Consider the following 23,093-nt stretch of genomic DNA (forward strand, 5'->3'; position numbering starts at 1 on the left):
TTGAATATTCAAAATTTTAAAAGGCAAGTTAGTAACTTTTTAAGGGACAATACATGGCCCACATGTCCGTTAAAAATTTCTAGTCCCTAAAAAAGACATTCTTTTTAGGACAGAGAGAGTAATAAAAACAAGATGTCCCACCCACTAGTCAAGCAGGCGTGCGCCTTCAACAAATGCTCCTCTCCTACCGCCTTAAGCTTGGTACCGGGTAGTTAAGATTGCTGCGAAATTTTCACAACTTCAAATTAGTTTCTCTCATTTCATAGTACACACTCTCACATAGGAGAGTCGCCTCTCATCAGCCAAAGCTAAAACACATCATATTTCCTTTCTTCCCTGGCAAATCTACTTTTTTCTTTGGTAAATCAACTTCACAACAAGGCAAATCTTCTTTCTTCTTCGACAAATCTTCTTCCTTCTTCGACAAATCGATCTATTGAAAACGTGCAATCTATAAAACCGAACCGATCCAATCCGTTATTTCACGGATTGGTTTGGTTCGGTTTGAGTATTCACACGGATCGGTTCGATTTCACAATTTACCAATCCGTTGAGACCGAATTGAATTACCTTTGACCCCTAAACCGAACCAATCCGAACCGTGATCAACCGTATATTTAAGGATATAAAATTTTGGGGGTCCAATATTTATGTTACAGTTTAATTTAAAAAACTTGAATGAGGAGTCAAATTATTGATTTATGGAGTCAAAGTCATAATGTTTTTAAAAAATAAATTTTATCCCGATGCCAACGACATAAAAAAGATACAATTAATTTGTCCAAACTACTTCTATTATTTTCAGACACCACTTTTATGCATGCAAATAAGAGTTGTTTGGACAAATAAACTAAATTTTTTCATATCCACATATGCATTTTGGTCAAATTCATTTTTTGAAACACCATAAATTTAACTCCATGAAACAGTAAATATAATTCCAAAAGCCGTGTATATGTAATTATTCCATGTTTTAACTTTAAAATTAGTTTCTAGCTATTCCAAATCACAATTCTTATATAGAATGAGATAAATAGGTATGTAGATAGCTCCACAATGGCTAGTTCACATCAGAATAATTTTAGTTTGATGCACATTATGAACATTAATATTCATATATCTAACATGCGAATCTACTCATATACACAAAGGATTAATAAGAAGTTAAGAACACGTACCATAGCATGAAGCCACGAATTAGCTATTCTCCAATCATTTAAGAGATGTGGGCTCCATCTCAGAGTGGGGTATTGCATGGGATTTGTGAAAGTTGCAATTTTGCAAATGGTGACAAAACACATGCAGGAATATATCTGAAGCACATCCGAACGCTACTAAATTATCACACACACACATGCATTATACATGACTACTGTACGCATATCATATCAGATTAAACTGGGGTTATGCGATCTCTTTCCCTTTGTCTTTTTTTCCTTCAATGGGACTGCTGAAAATGACTGCGTATGTATATAATTGAGCAACATTATTTGACGTTACACCTGACATGTACGGTTCAATCTCGTGAAAGGCTAAAATTTTAAGTACAAATTCATCTTCACCATTTTCAGTTCATTATATATATTTTGAAAATATTTTAATGCGAGAATATGTTTACGAAAATTCTTTGTGACACACACACACACACACGTATGCTTGTGTGAATGCATATTCAATATGAGGACATTGCATGGCCATCCTCCTCCACCATGGCCATCCTCCTCCACCACTACTGTCACCATTAATTCTTACACCTCCCACATCACTACATATACCCCACCAACATCTTGTGGCACTTGATGCCAAAGTGTTCATTAATGTACACCACGAAAATATTATTATTACCAGAACAACATGATTTTGCCGCTATTATCCAAAAATGTAAGGAGAACCCTAAAACTGTACAGTTCATGGTTTGCATCATGAAAAGACATGCATATTATCCAGTATTGATCCCATCCATTCAAAATTTCAGAACAAATAAAGTATCTACTTTGCATCCCCTCTCTTTATGCCATTCCAACTTTTAATATTGCTCTGTACAAAATAACCAAGATCTCGAATTAATATTTTGAATAAATTACACCAACATTTTCTAAAATTTTAACATATTTATTATTTTGATATTACCTAAACCTGTTCGTCCTGAAGTAACTTTGAATATGAAAAGTCATTAATACCCTAATTTTCATATAAGGAAAGGGTAAAATTGTTATTTTATAAAATTTGATCTATAGGTCTGCTCCAAAGAAAACAGTAGAGATATCATTGAACACATATACCAGATTTTAGTAAAAGTTAAAGTAATAAGTATTGAACGATTTACTTTACTGTAATTTGTTTGAAAAATCAAATACGGTAATTTACCTAAATATTTTTTACACTTATCCTTTTATCAACCGACATTAGTGAGATGGTATAATTTCTTGCATCTAGAGAGGTGGTTGAGTTGGAAAAAGTATTGCATTCTAAATTTGAAGTCAGCTTGAGTTGGCTATGGGCACTTGGTGGTTTTGAAATGACTTGAGATTTGAGAAGTAGAACAATTTTTGTTGATGTGGAGGAGATGCATGTTTGAAGCTTCCACATCCAATTGAGTAGATACGAATTCACACAAATGTGGCCGACATACTGTCTATAAAATGCTTCAAAAACTAATACTATGAAATGGACATTATGTTTCTGTGCGTTTTGTTGTCGCCTTCTCCTTTCTTTTTCATTTTTCTCCTTAATCATTCTATTTATTCTACTTCATGCTGGTCTTGCAATTCGTCTTCTTCTTCTTTTGGTTTGTGGTTTGTACCCCATTTCAATTCAATAGGTAGTGCCATCCAGCACATTATGACACACACACACACACACACACACACACGCATATATATATATATATATATATGCTGTTAATAGCTTCTGCTCTTCCATCACTGCAACGTGGACCTTTGTGATAGGTTCCAATTGAAGTCCTAAATTCACACACACACACACACAAACACGTGTGTATGTGTGAGAGACCAAAATAATGCTCTCTCAAGTCTCAATGATTACTCATGGGCTTTACGGCATTAGGTAAAAGTAAAATCATCCAAGGTTCCAAATTATAGAAATTATTAGATAACTTTAGACTATAAGTTATTTTGGGTCCAGTGACTTTAAATATTAATGAATTTAACGATTTAAGACCATTTAATAATTGCTTCATCATTGCAGGAAAAAGAGAAAAAGAAAAAAAAAAAAGAAAGAGAGGAAGCAATTAGAAAACATTTGTAGAACCAAAAATAACAAATAATTGCTTTAATTTTAATTGAAGAAGACTAAACAAGACTGGGCTGGCCCAGGACAAAGCCAGAAGGCAAAAGACAAGCACAAACAGAGCAGACAATTAAATGAGGTCCATCACAATGCCGTTTTCCGAAGGGTACAAAAAGGTACAAATATTAACTTCTCAAATAAATTCATGTTGGATAGAGTACAGACCAACCAAATTCCTATCCTACATTGTAACATGGTTGCCTTTCTCACATTGGAGCAGTATTGAACAACAAATGAACAAGGACTGAAAAATGGAACTAATGATAGGTGAAACTTAAGACAGAAAACCAACTAATCTCAAGTCAACTTTTAATATCTAATTTCTTTCGCAACCTCAAAGAAATGGGCAACATTCTCCTCCGGTGTACCTACTACGATGCCATGGCCAAGATTCAAAATATGTTTGCCTTTACCTGCTTTCTGCACGGTATCATTTATCCGTTTGGTGATGAACTCTTTCGAACCAAAAAGAACGCCAGGATCCACATTGCCCTGAACTGCCATGTCTGGCCCCAATCTTCTCCTACCTTCAGCCATGTCAACTGTCCAATCCAAGCTGACCACATCAACACCTGTCAATGGTAGCCTCTCAAGCAGGCCCCCTGATCCACTTGCATAAAGGATAAGAGGAAAATTTGGATGGGTTTGTTTCACAGAATCTACAATCTGCTTCAAGTAAGGCAGGCTGAATTCCTCAAAATCAACTGGACTAAGTTCTGTGGCCCATGAATCAAAGATCTGAACAGCTTGAGCTCCATTGTCAGCTTGGTATTGAATATACTTTGCCATGGAAGTCGTGAATTTCTGAAGAAGTGCATGAAGTACCTATGGGAGAAAACAAAAGTTGAGCATATCTTAAAGTCACTCTATCACAAAGGGGGGAAAAGTTTACTCTCTGATTAGTTCATAAGATAGGGTAAGCAATACGTGATCTGCTAAACTCTTTCAAAAATCCCTGAAGGAGATTGAATATGATATAATAAAGCAATGGCCATGAGTTTACAAATGGATGCATAATGAAAAGCTTTTATCCACACAGCTGTTTTACTTTTTCCATGCATCACTTGGATCCTCATGCCCTATGCAATCAACAAGGATGGTTAGGCTTAAGTAATTGTCCAAGTCCAGGAGTTCGGTTTACTAAAAATACTACACCAACCATCAGTATCTCACTTCAACTCCATAAAGCCTACTCCCAAATATTTGGGGAGCAACCATGCGTACTATATAAAATAATATGTGGGTGATGGAAAACCTTTATTACTTAGACTGATATGTATATACCACAAAAAGTGAGAACAAGTTCTCACACATTGCCATGATCTTCAGTTGCACACCACATAATTGAAAAGCAGGGTGCATAAAATTCAAGATAGCCTAATGATGGAAAATCTTATAAAAAATGGGTTAAGTACTTATCAAAAAAAAAAAAAAATCAAGATATATCCAATACAATGATGCAGAGAGAGAGAGGGAGAGATGGAAATGGTGATTGTATTTCAACAGTATGTGCACCAATACCTATATACACGCATGTCTTCATATACATGTATGCATATGTATACAACAGCATGCATTACTGGCAAGAGCTTCAGGAATGCACAAAAACACACTCTTAAATCATAACTCCAAAAAATTTGGTACTGCAAGCCTTTTCATGATTTGGGACAAAAATCAGTTGGTGTGATTGTAAGATGAACTGTCCAGACATGAGAAGAGTCAACACTTAATATTAGTGAGTCTGAAGCATCAGATCTTGAAAATGTGTATTTTCTGGGTTATAGAGCTGTTCCTGAAATCTATGGGTCTGTCCGGCTCTGTTCTCTGGGGAGAAACTTGTTTCAAATAACAGATAACAGTTTGAAAATTAGTTTGGTTGACAGTTTTATGATAACAAATGCTATGTGAACAGAGTTAAAAGATATCCAACTTCACACAGTAATATTTAGTTTTGAGAAAACTGTTTTCAGTTCTCAGAGTTGCCAGAATTTGTTTTTTAAGACAGACCCTATATCACAGAAGACTATTTAAGTTGCATTTCACTGGTATGCCTTTTATATTTCACATTATAGGTCCAAGAAATCTAAAGCAAAATAATATGCATTCACCTTGGGTTGAGAAAATGCTAGTCGCTTTATTTTTGAGAAGTGCTTTGACGAACCACCTTCAACCACATATGACGCTAGAGTGAATGGAGCCCCAACAAAACCTAGCACTGCTGATTGATTATCAACCTGACAAAACAAAGATAAGAAGAATATAAAGAATATCTCAGATTGGGTGAGGGCAGAACAATACTAAATAAATTGGGAGGTTTCCAGATTTCATCCAAGTTCCAACAGAAATAACCTTAAATCAACGAAAGAATTCAAATCAAATTTGCCAAATTTGTTTGAACTGAGAAAAAGAAGTTAAAGCAAGGATGATATGATGCTGCCAAGTTAGATATTTAGGAATAAATCCAGGGAGAGATCTTTGATGTTCTCCTCAAATATGCAATTGAGCAAGAATTTTTTTTTTTTTTGATAAGTAAAAATAAATCAATTAATACTACACCCATGACTTGAACTTGAAACCTTAAGCATACAGTTGAACAAGAAATTAAACTACACTGAACTAGTATTAGGCACAAGGAAGGGATCCAACAGGGTTCTGTAAAGTAAGCATGGTTCATTCAACAATGATCAGACAAAAAGTTGAGTTCCTTTCCTCACAAGATTCTAAAGCTTCCTTGGACGCCAAATGAGGTTACTTCTATTATTTCTACGCAAACATTGAACCTAGACATTTGCTATTTTGGCAGTGTCCCATCAATAGTACAGGCAGGAACATTCAGGATAAAAAAAAAACGGTACAGGCTGGAAATGTTGGCAATACTATTTTTACCCTCAAGAACCAACAAAGATGCAACATCTATGCATGTTTCGGCCTTGAATGTTTCATATTCACTCAATAATATTGGAGAAAAGTTAAAAGAGGAAAGGACAAAAAAAAAAAAACTCATAGCAGGATAATTCAAACGAAACGTGCCAATCAGACCTCTTTTCGTAAGATTGTCAATGCTTCCCCTACATATGGAACTGAATCCTCAGGAATAAATTCTCTCACTTGATCAACATCAGCAGATGTGCATAGAGGATTAAATATGACAGGACCCTTCCCTTTTACAATGTCAAAAGGTATGTTCATCCCAGAAAGAGGTGTTAGAATATCCGAGAATAAAATGACCTGCCACAACGATCAAAACAACATATTTATATCAGTGAAACTAGAAAGCGGTACAGAGCAGTCTAAGGAAACCAAGACAACACTAACATGTGGTCACATATTTAGCCACATGTAGAACTCAAAATTTGGCATGATTACCATTATACACAATGGAAGAATGGTGTTTCAACAGATAAACATAATTAATGGTGTGAAGAACTGAGCTAGAGATGCACAATTATAATAAGTGTCAAATGACAATTTCAAAGAAAATTTTATAGCAAGGCACTTACCCCGTCAGGTTTAAATACTTTCCACGGCTGTAGAGAAATTTCTACTACAAGATCAACATTTTCTGATCTTTCACGAAAAGAAGGATATTTCTCACAGATGACTTGGTAACTCTATGGCAAAAAACAAAAAATAAATGAGATCCCGCTTATTCAAATTAAATTAAGCAAATATCCATGTTTGGGAATAAAAAGTACAATAAAAATATATACATAAGAACAACAATCTTTCTTAAGGTACAAAAAATAGAGCAACTACTGCAAGAAAATCATTAGAACTTCTAAATAGCCAATCAAGTATACCAGAACACTATGCTTGCAAGGGGCTGTCTGGTTGTTGAGCAGAAAGTTTTCCAAGGAGTAACTTTTCTTCAAACCAATTATTATTATTTTACTTTTTTCTTTTGAGGCGAGTATTTTTAGCATGTAAAGATAACACAAATACATGTATCCTTCTGGTGGCACATTGACAATCTTGAAAGCTAAACAAAGCTGCTGTATTTGAATAAAGGACCATCTTTTCTAGCAACATCACATTTTTCGGACAGCCACATAGTTGAAACACGGTGTGAAGAAGTTCAGAAATTCCGAGACTACAATGTTGTTGCTATTTTTAATCTAATCTTAAACCGAATGGAAATGCAACCAACCCCTTTCCTGCATCAATAATTGCTCTTTATTCAGATACTAAATTTGAATCTATGGAAGCAGATGCACCAGAAGTCATGCTTTGCACTCAAACAGACATTTATAAATCAATTTAACAAGAACATACCAAATTTCAGAAAGAGCAAGCGACAACAAAATATGAATCTATGGCAGACGAAAATTTTCAATAAACTGCCCAAAATACAAAACATGATAACTATCCAAGACAGAAGCACATGAACCTGCCTTCATGTATCTCCCTGCTTGCCTCATTAGCCAAACTGGGGGTCTTTCCACTTCCTGACCTCGAACTGCATTAAGCAACAAGGGCTCAGTTGCATTGACAACCTCCCTTTCTGCAACACTTCCTGGAATGTGAATTAAAACCGAAAAACTTAAAATTTATCAATTCGGAGCTTACTTAGTAACAGGAATTAAACCCATATAAGGAAACACACAAACAACCAATAGATTTGGAATTCATCAAAACTAATAATAATCTAACAAACAGTCAACATATGCGTATATATATAAATATAAATATTCTTGTGTAATTGCACACACATACACACAAATTGCTATCTGTTCTAATTTTACACATCACATCCATTGCTGCTATGATCAAATCGCACAATGGGTTTTCAGTAAAATTCTCTTTTCTAACATTTCGTCAATCATTTCAACAATACACACACAAAACCCAATTGCGGGTCATTTTTTACGGACAAGAAGATCAATTAAATGGTTTACGAAATTCCCAAAAAGAGACAGATAATGTGTAGAGTATGAACAATTAGTGTAGATAAAAGTGAAATGAAAATTACCTGCAACGGCACAGTGGATTTTAGGCCTCAAATTTGGGCGAACGGAAGTGGAAGTTGATTTGGGAGAGATGGAGACAGCAGAGAAAGAAGAGAAGGAACAAGAACTGTAAAAACACGACATGTTCGCCGGTAAATTGCAAGTCTAAACCTCCCCTTGTCTGGGAATAGTTCGCATTTCTTAAAATCTCTTAAATCTGTTATTGAAGTATTCTGTGTGTGTGTCTGGTTGGGTATGGGGATGGGGATTGAGATGGACAAGTGACGGATAAAAGATAAGGGGGCTAAATGTATCTTGTTAGCTTTCGGACCTCTTCAAACGTAAATATACATATATAGTACTGTATTTATTTATACAGACATAATAGACATATATTAAATTAGGGGTGGCAAAATGAGTCATGGGGCATCAACCCGTTTATATTCTTATTTTAAAATAAATATAGTTGAATTATTTTAAAATATGGGTCAAAATTAGTGACCCATATTCAACCTATTTTTATAGAGGGTTAAATGGGTTAAATATGGGTTACCTATTTTGACCCATGTTTCACCTATTACACAAGGGACGCAATTTTACATCCTCTATTTGACTCAAATTTACCTTTTCTTCTTCCATAAAATTCTCTTACACGATCCCAAATTCTCTCTCTCCCACACTCTCTAAGATTCTCTCTGTATTATCCTCTTTCTCTCTCTAAAATTCTTTATAGTATTATAGTATTACTCTATTACACACATAACACATATACAATATATTCTATATTATATATGTTTTGCTTTCCTACCAACAATATCCGTTACTTCTTTTGGTAATTCTTGCCACAATATCTAATGGTCCATCCCCTTTTCTCGCTACATGTGCATGTACATTTGCAAACATATATAGGATGTTGAAATTGAATATGGGTACTTCTTATCATCGATGGTCTAGAAAGGGAAGGTGTAAATGATCCTAAGGAATTCCATGAGAAGGCGGGAATTCCATGAGAAGACGTGTTAGAGTTGCATCAATCTTTTATTTTTTGGTTTGTCTACTGCAAAAATAACAAAAGCATTTGTCTTGATAAAATCATTTTATCTCTCAGCCCAATGGGTTTACAAATAGGTTGACATTGAAGATAATTGTAAGTCAATTATGCAACTCAAGCAGTGGATTGTTCAACCCAATTCTAATAAAGGACACTGTTAATCTACTTAAGCATCTCCCAGATCATGAACTCTTCGTGTATGTAATACTATTGCTCAAAACAAATATATGTTTACATCTGTATTTCAAAGTAGGAATACCTGATTTATTCATTTAACTATTTATTCTATAAAAAGCTTAATAGATGATTTCATATATTTTAGGGTAAAGTGCATTAAACCCCCCTAAACTATTAGGGTATGTGCAAGAAACCCCCTTAAACTATAAAAGTTGCAAAAAACCCCTCTGAATTATTGGGATATGTGCAAGAAACCCCCCTGAACTATAAAAGTTGTACAAAACCCCCTTGAACTATTGGGGTATGTGCAAGAAACCCCCATGAACTATATATTTTTTTGCAGTTTACCCTATTCGCGCGAATTGATTGACTGAAAGGGACGATGAAGCCGAGGAATTTGTTGTTGGGATGGTGGGTCTCCTGTCATAGCTCCATTATAGCCGTTGCACCACCCGCCAGATCCGTCGGCCATATATATCACACTTCTCTGCATCGTTGCGTCAGCCCATCACCATTACCGCCTTGCCCGCCGTTTAACTCACCTTGCTTGCCGGTCCACCGTCCATTCCAAGCTCGCCAGCCCATTCCGCCATCTCCATAGCCGAGCACACCGCCGTCCGTATTTCAAGCACATAGCCGTCCACAGTTCACCGCCGAGCCCCCTTAAGCTCGCTGCAGCCTCCACAGTTCACGACCGAGTCAACCGAGCTCTCATCACGGCCGAGTCCTCTGCGCACAAGCCGCCATCATTTGAGACCGAGCCATCCTGCCGACCTCGGATTTCTTTGGTCTCTTCTCTCTCTTTCTCTCTAGCTCTCTGTTTTGGGTTGTATTTGGTGAAAAACATCTTTTGGCAGGAAAAAAAATGTAAGAAGTGTATAAGTTAAAACGACGCAGTGTGTTATAAAGGTAAACTGATCTTTCAAAATTTTTGGTGTCGAAAGCTGATGTCATGGGGGTAAATTACAACAAAATCATAGTTCAGGGGGGTAAATTGCAACAAAATCATAGTTTAGGGGGTTTTTTTGTAGTTCAGGGGGGTTTCTTGCAAATGACCAATAGTTCAAGGGGATAAATTGCAACAAAATCATAGTTCAGGGAGGTTTTTTGTAGTTCAGGGGGATTTCTTGCAAATGACCAATAGTTTAAGGGGGTTTAATGCACTTTACCCTATATATATATATATATATATCTCTCTCTCTTACCTTCATGTATATCTAGTCATAAAATAAAATAATATAAATTTAAAAAAATTTCCAAAATAAAGTAGAAGATTTACACTTATTAATACATATTTTTACAAGCTTTTATCCGTCTAAAAAGAAAAAAAAAGAAAAAACAGTACTACTCCCGTAATAATGAGATTATTTAGAATAATGACATTTCTTTTCCCTAAAATGGGTTGATGGGTTATGACGAGTTGACCTGAACCATTTTAACCCAACTCATATTTAACCTATTATAAGTGGGTTGAATATGGGTTACAATTCATATTTAACCTACCCATTTTTTACCTTGCCCAAACCCGACCCAACCCGTCTGTTTGCCACCCCTAATCTATATACCCTATAAAAGTGTATTCAATTTATAATATTTATATACATTTTATAAAGTTATTTTTCGTTAAAAGAAAAGTTAATTGACATTTGGTTAACACCTCTTTAAACCATTGCGTATTAAAAAGTATAACGATAATTTTCAAAAGTCATCAACTGTTAAGATACCTCTTGTCAAGAGTTATCTGTGGTCTATATATATGTAGAGAGTCCTATATTTTAAGATTTCACAAGGAAAAAAAAAAAATCGTCTTTCCCTCTGCAAAAATGTTATTCTTAGTTTATAAAAGTTGCTGTTAAAATTGTTGGAGTCATGAGATTTGGGTGTTGCCTAACTCTTTCTTTGAAACGATTCACATTCTTCTTTCTTTTTCTTATTTTCCTTAACATTTTTATGCCCAATTTTAATATAAGAAATAAATGTTTATGTTAAAATAGTTTTACAAAATTATATACGTTAATACGGTATTTTTTAGCCGTTAAGATGTTATGTTTTTCGTCTATATATGGCTACAAAATCCCATATTTTAAGATTTTAGGGTGAAAAAAATAAAAAAGACTCTGCAAAAATATTGTTCTATTTTCAAGTCTATACATTAATACGGCGATTTTCAGCGGTTAAGATGTCTATCGTGTCTAGAGAGTCCCATACTTTAAGCTTCTAGGACAAAAAAAAATACTGTAAAAATATTATTCTATTTTATTATTATTGGAGTAAAAAAAATTTGGTGCTGTGAACTCTTTCATTTGAAACGATTCTTACGGTTTCTACGTTCATCTCTCCCCCACACGGGCCACACACACGCGCACACACACACACACACACATATATATATTTCAACATGCTATCAATTTATACATTTTAAACAGTTTTTTAATTTTAATCATCGACATAAACGTAATTTTTCATTTTAATTAAAACTGTTTTACAAAATTATATACGTTAACATTCCACAACGATAATTTTCAAAATGCACCAGTTATTAAGATTACAATTGTCACTGGTCTTTTCTCTACAAATGATTAGAGAGTCCCAAAATTTTCAATTAATTTCAGAAAAGAAAAAAGAAAGAAGAAGAAGAAGAAGAAAAAAAAAAAAAAAAAAAAAAAATTCCTTCATGTTCTCTTTGAATATATCATTCTATTTTCAAGTTTCAAGTCTGTTGTCTACTAATATAGTATACTTCTTTTATAAAAATTTTTTAAAGTGGATAAAAGTTGCTTATAAACTGTTGGAATTACCATATTTGGGGTGTTGCCAACTTTTAATTTTAATTTTAATTTGCTGGAGTCATCAGATTTTCTTTCTTTTTATATCTATAAATTTCTTTATTAAAGTCAATTGGATTTATTGTATTTACATACACTTTTAAAGTAGCTATTTTAATTTTAAATAAACAAATTACGTGACTTAAAAAAAAAAAAAAAAAACTACTTAAAAGTTATAACCCTTTTTAAAAGTCATCTTCTTAATGCAAACACTTCTAATACTTTAATAGTTACACATTAAATTATTTTCTATTTGTATACATTTTTATTAATTTAATACTAACTTAAATAAATTTACTTCAATTATCAAATGAAATTATGACACAACCGTTCATGCAAATAACACAACCTTTCACAAAGGACATAAATGTCGGATAAAACAATTAAAATATCAATTGTCTAACATTTTCAATTCAACTACTAAACCTAAATGATCATGAAGTAAATAACAACATTAACATGATATCAACAAATGAGTCATTAGAAAAAGTCACATCATCATCCAGTAAAATTCAACAATAAATATTAAATATCAATTCAAAATAATTTTGCTGGTAAAAAGAGTCATTGTAATTAAATACAATTTTAAGTTATTTTTATTAGTTAGTCAACATTTCCATGATGAAATTTCTTCTTTTATTTTTTGTTTTGAAAGATTTAAAATTGAAGTCAATTTTATTTTATTTTGAGATATAATTATATATTAAATACCAATTAATTATTCAATATGTATTTTTATTTACATGCATTGCACGCGGCGATTTTCTAGTTATACATAAGTGTGTGTACATTTACCATAGATCCATACAGCATCGGTTTACGTGAATTATAGATCAAAACATGATATGCTTCTTTTAAGTCTGCAATAAAGATGATTATCCTCCAAGTTAAATTTCTCTACTACCTCCTTATTGTAAGTTTAATTATTAAAAAAAATTGATGTCAATTATGTGTGAAATTTAATTCACACAAACCGACGCCGTGTGGACCTTTTAAGTAAAGGTTCAAGGTTGAGTCATGTTTACCTAAAATGGTAAAGGTTAATTCATTATATTCTTCTTCTTTTGGTTAAATGTGAAGGAAATAAAAAAAAAAAAAAAGATATTACTATAACTTTATTATTATAGCTTTAATATTAAAGGTGATTTGTAAGGACCAAAACATTGAAAAGGAAAAAAATGCTTTCCTTTCCCTCCCTTTTTCCCCAAAAACCCATTTCCCCTTTCCCTTCCATATGATGAGCTCCCTTATCCCTTCATACCACCTTCCTCCCTTTCTCTCCTATCAACCAACCACGCAAACCCTATCACTTCTTTTCCCTCCACACATTTCTTTCTTCCACCCTTTCCCTCCCATAAACATGAATCCATAAGGCCAGTTCCAACTATAAACTCTCTTCTCTCCACCGCAATCGGGTTGAGAAACAATGGATTCCTCGGGACTTGGGTTGTCACGAGCAGAACCTCGAGCTTTGTATGGAATAACCTCTCGGCCATCCTTAGACCCACCCTCACCCTAACCACATAAACAATTGCCAATGCAAATCAATTTTGAGTTTTATCACCAAGCAACAACAAAAGAAGCACCATATTTTCAGAATCTGGAAATATCTGCTGTTTGATGCTCCAAGGTTTCAGCATCTCATTAATGACTATGAATTAAGTAATGCATAAATTATGATAACTGAAAATCCTCATACCACAAGACTAAGACCTAGATGGAATGTCAAATATATTTAAATTTCACTCGATTTTACATGATAACTCACAAAGAATAAATTTTATCAATAACATTACTTTCCAGTCTGCACTGCCCACCCCAAAAATAAAATGATATCCGTCAGTCAGTAAATTTACATCAAAAAATCTAATAACTAATCTGGATTTTTGTTTGCTATGGTAACATCTGTTGGCATTCTGACTAAAATTAAGAAATGGGATTTAATTACATGACAAATTTTGTATTCATCTCATCTCACATTCTCACTCATGTCTATAATGTGAAAAAAAACAAAAAAGTAACAGAAAAAGAATTAGTAAGATAATTTGCTGCATAATTACAAGGAGGAAATTACATAAGAGGGGAGAAAAGAATGCTGGGTTGGAAATGAATCAGAAAATGGTGTCAATAGTAAGCTTCCTTCTTCGAGGAGATTTCTCAACTATTTGTTTTTGCAGATCCATGAATGAGGAACCCTTGTGAGCAAATAACCTCCGGAGATTGATCACGGAAAGCTCATTAAAGCTGGCAACCGCGAGATCAGCTTGCACTAGATCGTACCTGCATGTTTCAATATTTTCAATGTAAATTTTTAACACGATGTATAAAATTTCACAATCGTTCTTTATTCTATAATAAGCCCATAAAAGAATTTCGAGCAATAATTTCACCATTGGACATCAAATAGCAAGGGAATCGTACATTTTGTTTTCCAAAGCATCTAAATGAACAAATCATTTGTTGAATATTCATTACACAAGTATACCAAGGGAAACACGGGGCATCATCAAACATATCTGAGCGTTTCAATTTCAATGAAAATTCAAACACCTCAAACTAAAAGTGCAAGTACGTACGCTGGGTGAGCACCAATCAGTGCTACTGCCATCATTGTGCAATTGTGAGCAGCAGTGACACCCTTAGGATCATCTTCAAACACAACACACTTGGATGGTTTCCTGTCCAACTGCAAGAGTCAAAGAACCACAAGAAATAAAATTAACTTCAAAAGTTAGATCTTTGATTATCTCTGTTATATTAACTTTGACAACATTCCTTTTCTAGAATGTTTTCATAATCAAGGATATCTATATTTAAAGAATTAAGTTAGTGGTACTTTATCCATTTCCAAACAAGTGAAATCAAGTATACTAACATTTGCAAGCAACTAGGGAAAAAAGAAAAAAGAAAACATTTACAAGCAGTCAACTGTTTTTTCCCCAACAGAAGACATTTATGATGCAATGTTTTTTATGGCATGTTCTAAATCATACCTTCATGGCCGCAGAAAGAAATCTATGAGCAATGGACTCCATGCCATCTTCCTCAGATACAATTGCCTGCAACTCCAAAAGAGAATGGTCAGCAAGTGCATAAATGGTGTGCTTAAGTGCTACGCACGTGGACTAGCAAAGAATTATGTTAGCTCCATTTGGTCTAGCAATTTCTTAAGATCCATCTGTATCCATCTTAAGGATCCCTGCAGCCCATCAGATCAGTCAATAGTCAACTTGACCCGCCAGATCTCTTATAGTTATAGAATATTTGTTATAGAAATAATGTGCTTGATGCGACATCTAAGATTAACATTGCAAGAAGCATCAGAATGCGGTTGGAATTGTGAGTAATAAAGGTACAATCCATTGTTTTTAAGTGGTAGGTAAAAGTAGAAGAATGGTGACAAGCAATTAGATAGATGTATTTTCATGATTTAAATATCTGAAAACTTTCTGGGACAACATAGCTCTACACTGTTGCACATTTCCATCATAATGTGCAATTCCAAGAATATTATATATAGGGAAAAGATTCCAACTCCGACAAGAAAAAATCACCAACCTGAAAATACTTCTTAAGCCCCATCCTCTCTAAGGCTTTGACCATATTGCTCCGATCAAGCCTTGAAACAACAGCGCAAGGGATGCGAGCTGTAGATACTGCATCCAGCCATTCTTCCAGCCCCTCCATGGGTCTCGAAAGCTGAAGAAGGAGAGGAGGTGAAGAAGATCATTAATATTAATATTAAATTATTGTATTTAAGTCGCAAACATAAATCCATATAATCATCCAAGGCAAGCTCTCACTTTCAGAAGATTGTCATAATATAATTGCGAAAGCCTCAGCTTCAATCTATCCAAATCACTTTCGATATTCTCCCAGAGCAAAACCTGAAAGTTGTTGAAGACTAGTGATATCTGGGATCGGTTACAAAAGCAATGGTTGACTGGGAAAAAAAAATTCTTAAATAAATGACGAAAAAGTAAAAGAAGCAGATGAGGTCTTTCCTATAGCAGCATCACAAGGTATTGGCAAGGAAAGTGGAATTCCAGATTTATATTTCAATCTGCAGTACTTTGATTGCAGATTGAACTTGCTATGAAACCATTTTCCTTTTCTTTTTAATTGAAATTAATGAGTAAATTATATAGCCAAAAAGCAAGGAGGAAAATAACTACACAAGCCGACAGTGGTGATGCATGCACAATAAATAAACAGGACACGGTTCGTGTGACTCAATCGAATCTAGCATCCAAAAATAACAGGCCTTTTTATTCACAAAAAAATTATAACATTATACATATGATCTACGATACATAAATCAAAGTAAGAACAAATATGTCGTGCATGATAAAAACTGGGAAGAGATCAGGAGCATAACTATGATAGATAAAAACCGGGAGGAGAAATCAAAGTATGAAGAAAATATGTCGTGCAAGAGAGAAACCGGGAAGAGATCAGGAACAACAACAACACAATAATAATACTAATAATACTTATAAAAAAAAAATAGTACTAATAATAAATAATTATTACAATTATAATTATAATTATAAATATTGCTTGATAAGCTTATTCAGGTTTTCTTACTTCTCTGTCATCCATTATAAATGTTAATTTGAGAGCAATATGATATTAAATTTCTTCAAATAAACAATGTCTAATATTGCCATAGCAATGTCTAATATTGCCATAGCAAAATCTAAATAGTAATGATCATTTATGTAGCTTTAATAGACCAAAGACGCCCCATAACCATACAAGTACAGATTGAAAGACTAGCTGTTAGAGATCTTGTAGAACTTTGCTAAATAGTGAACTTCAGTCTCCCAAAAAGTTTCTTTCTGAAACAACCCACTAAATCATAATAATTTTAACAGAAAAAATAAACCAAAAATTATAATGATCATTAATTCCCAAACCTGACGGAAAACATGATCGGCATCCGCATAAAGCAACAGTCTTTGTGCATCACCATCTTGAGGAATCTTCTTACCTGTATGAGAAACAATAAGACAATCAAACTTGGGGGTGGGGGGGGGGGGGGGGGGGGGGGGGGTGGTGTGTGTAAAAGAAAAATCATAAAAAGTCATTTCCCAGTACGCTCCCCTTAATCAAGGGTGCTGGGAAGAGTGGTTTGGATAAAAACCTAAGCATCAAAATTATTTTCACAAATTGACTTCTCGGCATTCACGAGAAAAAAAAAATCGTACACAGTCAAATTTTAAAAGGAAAAAAAATATAAAATATAAAATGATATGGATGTACTGTATCAAAATGAAGATTGGCACAAACAATTTTTAGGTTGGGGAACATCCATTAATGAGTCTAAACAATGCTATAAATGCTTCACAATCTGACGTAGGTTAGCAAGTCACTGCTAGGTTATTAAGTGCTTAACAATCTATAATGTTTTTAAGTCCGACGTAGTCAAACAACACAAAAAGGGAATTTGGTAGCCAATTGCTTTATTATAAGTTTCCTGGAAAGTCACCACTAGGCTAGCACTGGACGGCTGGACCCCTATGGCTAAATGCAGGTGGAAGGTCCCTTGCTAGACGTGGAATTGCTCGAACATGCTTTAATACATAGGTAGTGGAGGTCAAGTTAACATTTTCCAAGCTTACTTTATGGAGTGGTGATATAAATATTGCATAAGGGGATTGGCAATGAATGTCACTTTGGTCGAAGGTTCGACATTGACAATGAGGATAACAAAAGTCAAAATTGGTGAGGTTTGAGACAATATTGCGGTCAATGACTTAATGATGGAGATGGTACAATACAGAGCAAAATAGAAAGAAGAATACGGGAAGACATTGTCATAGACAACACCAATTTGTGAATACAATGACCTTGGACAGAAGCACAGAAACAACTCATGTCACTAATTCAAACAGTTAAGGAAAAAACTTTGGCAAGTTGGTTGGTCCAGTAGAGCTGGTGATGATTGAGGAAGAAAAGAATGCAAGATTGTGCATAAGCGCATGCACATGATGGACCAATGAATAAATGAGAGTTGAAAATTCCATCATTATGACCTTTACCACCTATTTTCTTCATAGGAAGTGCCCAAGTACCTTGATTAGTTGCCATCAGAAAACACATTTACTAAGCTAACCGGTCGACCCAGACAGTGTGACTTGGATGCAGTTGAACAAGCTGTCACAAATTAAAGTGAATGCTTACATGAGTACAATTTGTTGATTCTGATCTATGGCTTGAAGAACAAACTAGGAGGCAATCGGGCAGAAGAGGAAGAAAAGAAGCCAAGAGAAAGAAGTATGTTGAAGTCAGATGTGAATAGGTTGAGATTCCTATTTTATGAATACAAAACCAGTATCTATTTTGTCGCCAAACATTTGGAACTTATCTTTTGTCAGTGGTAGAGTTTTTAAATATACCACTTTTATGCAAAATGAAGTTTTAAACTTTTCTAATCATTTTAATTAATAAAAATTCAAAGATCCTATTAAGATTTCAGTTAAAAAAACAGTAGGGGATCCAAACAATTTCCCCAAAAAAAGATGAAAAAAAAGAAGAAGCGGATCCAAACCACAGCTATCCTCGTAATCCAACAATTTAATAGAATAAAGAAGATTCTACCCTTTCCTGTCTCTGTGTCTCTAACAAGTAGTGCCATCACCTATTTTCTAGTGGTCAGTGGGACAACCAAAAGTTATACGAGAGAATTTAAGGAAAATACTCGATTTGTTATTATTTTCTTCTGTTGTTTATTTATATATTTTTCATTTCCATTTTTGGTAAATTCACCATACATGTGTTCTCAATCGGCACATGAACGATGCACATCCAATTGAAGTAAAAAAGTCAAGCGAACAGCTTGTGGTCTCTTTTCTTGCTGTAATTTCTTAGATATAATCTTCAGTGTTTGAGTAATTTTGCTGTCTGCCTTCGTTCTTCATAATCACATCCTTTTTAATTATTTTATGTGACCATACACTTTAAGATGAATCTTCTATAACTCTTCCATTTTTTATACCAAAATAATACCAGGTTCCCTGGTGACCATAAATGAATAAATAAATAACGCTTCTGCCCTTTAACATTCTGTGCAAAAATATAATCTAAAGTCGATATATATTTCAATTAAAAATATATATATTGATCAAATGTAATGACAATAACTTTATACAAATGAAGAATTTATAAATTGTTACGGACAACTCTTGATACTCTAATGTTGAATACTGGATTTTGACAACAAACTTAGTAACTGGACCAAGACAAATCTACATAAAAAGATTCATGTGGATCCATAAAAATAAAAAAAAAAACACTAGGGGGGCAGCCTTCTGACTTCAGTGCCTTTATTGAAGTAATGAGCTTTTAAATTATGATTTGCTCGTGTGGATTTCTCAATAGGGCTTTCAATGACAGCAAATTGACTTGGAGCTATAATCAAACTGGTCAACATTGTATCTAGGGCAGACTAGACAAAATCCTTTTGAATGGGGACTGACTGCTTCTATATGAATGGCATTTGACCATTTGCCTAGAGAACCATATGATCACTTTTCCTCTGGTAATCTCCTTAGCAGATTATAATACTTGTAGGCCCGGGATCTTTCGCTTCCAAAGAATGTGGATTCGGCATGAAGATTTGTAATTTTTTGTTTGATCTCAACCATGCTCGGGCAAACCTTTTCAAGTTTTACTATTTCTCAAGCAATGAAGACAACAATACCTAATTTCACAATTGCTAACACATGCTTATGTAAAAATTTAAAATATGCACATCCATTGATTTACAAGATCTAGTAATATTTACTTCTAGTAAGTGAAGCCATTTCAAGGGGTGAACATGCTACATACCCTCTTCAAAGGCAAGTTGTTCCCAAGCTTTCACCTTCAAAGCTCGAGTATCCGCCTGAAACACATTAAATATGCAAATACATGGTCTCAAAATCCCGATAGAGTAGTTTGTATGTATACAAAATATAAAATAACAACAAATACAAAAACTTATCAATGTTGTCCAGCTATGTACCTATATGACGTATTGAATGTTATTCTATCTATATACAACATAAAGTCCCTTATTCATCTTCTGCTATTGTTGAGAGCTCTAGGATCTTCATCAACTGCTTGAACCTGAGTTTTTTCTGGTACTTTTCTTGTCCTATTGGACTGAATCTATAGCAGTGGTTTTTCCTCCTATAATCACCTAATGTGAAAATTAAAAGCAAATGATACATGGGCTGTAGTTCCTCAGTCTGTTATAAAAGTCACAGTTCCTTTAATTCACAAGGTGTTAATCTTAAGGTGTAATAAATGTGTACTTCGGGTTCTTCACGCGCCTTTAGGCATTTTGCATCTAGCCAATGAAAAAAATAAGAAGATATTTAATATAAGGCATGGTATTTTCAAACACCAATTTTGAAAAAAAACAAAAAAAACAATCAATCTAAATGCAACTTACAATGTCTTAGAAAGGCTCCTTGTAGTTATTATAGCACTAATGATAAGATTAATAAAGTGAAACTGGATTTGAACAACCTTGTAAGAAGCTTAAGGATAGTGCTGCATATGATTGGATATTTGGTGGACAAGCTATTGAAAGTTTGTAAGCAATGGATAGAAAGAAGCTCAAGTGGTGACCTTTGGAAGTATCTACTCAACGTCTAGGAAGCACGGACACTCCTCTGGGGGTGTCGTGGCCCGACATGTGTTCAATACGATTAGAAGTGTCCTAATATATATATATATATATATATATATATATATATATATTGGCTTGGACATGGCAAGTACGTGGCGACGACACATGTGAGACACTTTCAGGACTTGACAGGACAATCCTCCAATTATTTTTTTAGAAAAAGGGGATTCCAATGTAATTTTAAAACATATAACAGGTTAATTAGAAAATTAATATAAAGTTCTAGAAAACAAAAGTAATATAACTCCAAGTTGTAAATTAGTGATTACATTCATGATAATGCAGATAAAATAAACTAAAAAAAAAAAAATATCATTTTTTGTTTATATAATAGTATATTTTATTATTATTTTTTTGAATCATTTTTTGTTTATATAATAGTATATTATATTATTATTTTTTTGAGGAATCCCTGTCGTGTCTGTGTCCTACTTTTTAAAATTTGCCAAAATGCTATTTGGCTGCTTGTTGGGCATTAACTACTTGTGGTGAAGTAAAGGCCAACAGGCAAGAAGAAAAGGCTAGTGTTGACTAGCATTTTTTCACGCCCCCTTAATTTGCAGGGATATTCCGCCACACAGGCAAGACATAAGTGTTGAGGAGGAATCTACATGGCATGTACATGACGTGAGGAGAGTGGAGTTCTAGAGTCTTCCAGTGTTGTGTAGAGGATTATAAAGTAATAGAGAGAGTTAGAAGATTCTAGAATGTTGGAGAGCTTGTAGATATGTGCAGAGTGTATAGAATATTCTACTAGTTTAGGGCGTTTTGTAGGGTTGTAGATATTTGTGTAGGGAGTTCTAGAAGGTAGATAAGATGTTAAGAAGATGTCTCATTTTTAACCATCCACCTCTCACAGTGAGAGAGAGAGCCAACAACATAGTTCTTATGACTGTTTGGGTTGCTAGGGTTGTATTTTCGAAATCAAATGACCCTCCGCAATTTAGGTAGGAAAAAATATGGTCTTAATCAAGTCTTAATTGAAAATTCAAACTCACATGACCATCCCTAATTTAGTTAGGAAATGTATTATCTTAATTAAGTTGAACCTACATGAATAAAGTTTGAGAAATTTACCACTACGTTGTCCCAAGAAAAAATAAGTCCATATGCTTCGTCGGGCTTCATGGCGTAGCGAATTCGTTTGAGAAAACCTTCTTGCAATTTATCGTTTAGAAAATCCTGTAGCAAGTTAACAACCATGTCCACAGGGTTCAAACTTACAGAATACATGGGGTTCATGGATAACAAATAGCTTGCAGAATATATAACCTTACAGAATATATGCATAACAAATATAAGTGTATTTATATATATTATGTATTTGTATGTATATTTAATGCACCCAAAAACTATCTTCATTGCTTACCACATCAACCTTAAGGGGTCCATCAGGTCTGAAAGTCTCAAAACCTTCGCCGTATTCAGCTCCAATTGTCTGACAATACAATTGAAGATATAGAAGAATTCAATTGACCAAAATTAGCTCCAAAAACAAATACATGTAAGCAAGAGAATTCAATACACAGAAACCCTAGTCACCTAAGCATCACCAACTTCATCAACAATAGAATTCAATACACAGAAACCCTAGTCACCTAAGCATCACCAACTTCATCAATTTATATGTATTCAAAAAGGGGGAAAAGAAAGAGTGCAATTCAAAAGCAACCCAGAAATCAAAATCAGATAATTAGCTTTCAGCATACCCAAAATAAAATAAAACAAAGTACCTCATCCATGAAAATTTTGTTTGGGATGACTGGAAAGTCGTTAACTGACCCATTATCGCCAGACCCACAAGCGTAACATATATGGAGATGATTATGGCGATGCTCTGACGGGCTTGAACGCTTTAATCTCTGTTTTTCAAAATCAAAGCTACAATTAAAAAGTAATCGGAGAAGATATATACAAATAAAAGATTGAAGAGAAAAGAAAGGGTAACCAACCGGAAATCGAAGCTTTGTGGAGAAGTGAGAATCTCGAAGCGGTTGAAACGACGGCGGATTGAATGGTATGAGAGACGAGTTTGTGAGACTACACTCCATTTCTTCCTGAGGAAAACTCTCTGCAAAGAAGCTCGTAGAAGCAGCAGTAGCAGC

At 34.3% G+C, this 23,093-nt stretch overlaps 2 protein-coding genes across 2 annotated transcripts; both read right to left on the reverse strand.

Moving 5' to 3' along the window:
* Positions 1–3,359: 3,359 nt before the first annotated feature.
* LOC132270731 (uroporphyrinogen decarboxylase) lies at positions 3,360–8,568 on the reverse strand. Its single transcript, XM_059771927.1, has 6 exons — positions 8,279–8,568; positions 7,701–7,822; positions 6,810–6,920; positions 6,349–6,537; positions 5,418–5,543; positions 3,360–4,134 (listed from the first exon to the last, which is right to left on the reverse strand). The coding sequence occupies exons 1-6, from the start codon at positions 8,397–8,399 to the stop codon at positions 3,619–3,621; spliced, it is 1,185 nt and encodes a 394-aa protein (XP_059627910.1). The 5' UTR covers positions 8,400–8,568; the 3' UTR covers positions 3,360–3,618.
* A 5,509-nt stretch (positions 8,569–14,077) lies between these two features.
* On the reverse strand, positions 14,078–23,093 carry LOC132270732 (5-amino-6-(5-phospho-D-ribitylamino)uracil phosphatase, chloroplastic). The gene is made up of 11 exons (XM_059771928.1): positions 22,941–23,093; positions 22,722–22,850; positions 22,358–22,426; positions 22,066–22,170; positions 20,142–20,196; positions 17,228–17,301; positions 16,112–16,195; positions 15,867–16,007; positions 15,302–15,367; positions 14,885–14,994; positions 14,078–14,588 (listed from the first exon to the last, which is right to left on the reverse strand). Exons 1-11 carry the CDS (start codon positions 23,037–23,039, stop codon positions 14,420–14,422), a joined length of 1,101 nt encoding a protein of 366 aa, XP_059627911.1. The 5' UTR covers positions 23,040–23,093; the 3' UTR covers positions 14,078–14,419.

This window comes from Cornus florida, unplaced genomic scaffold, assembly GCF_030987335.1.
Source record: "Cornus florida cultivar Cherokee Brave unplaced genomic scaffold, ASM3098733v1 CherokeeBrave_3.0.0_Hap2_Chr08, whole genome shotgun sequence".
NCBI lineage: Eukaryota > Viridiplantae > Streptophyta > Magnoliopsida > Cornales > Cornaceae > Cornus > Cornus florida.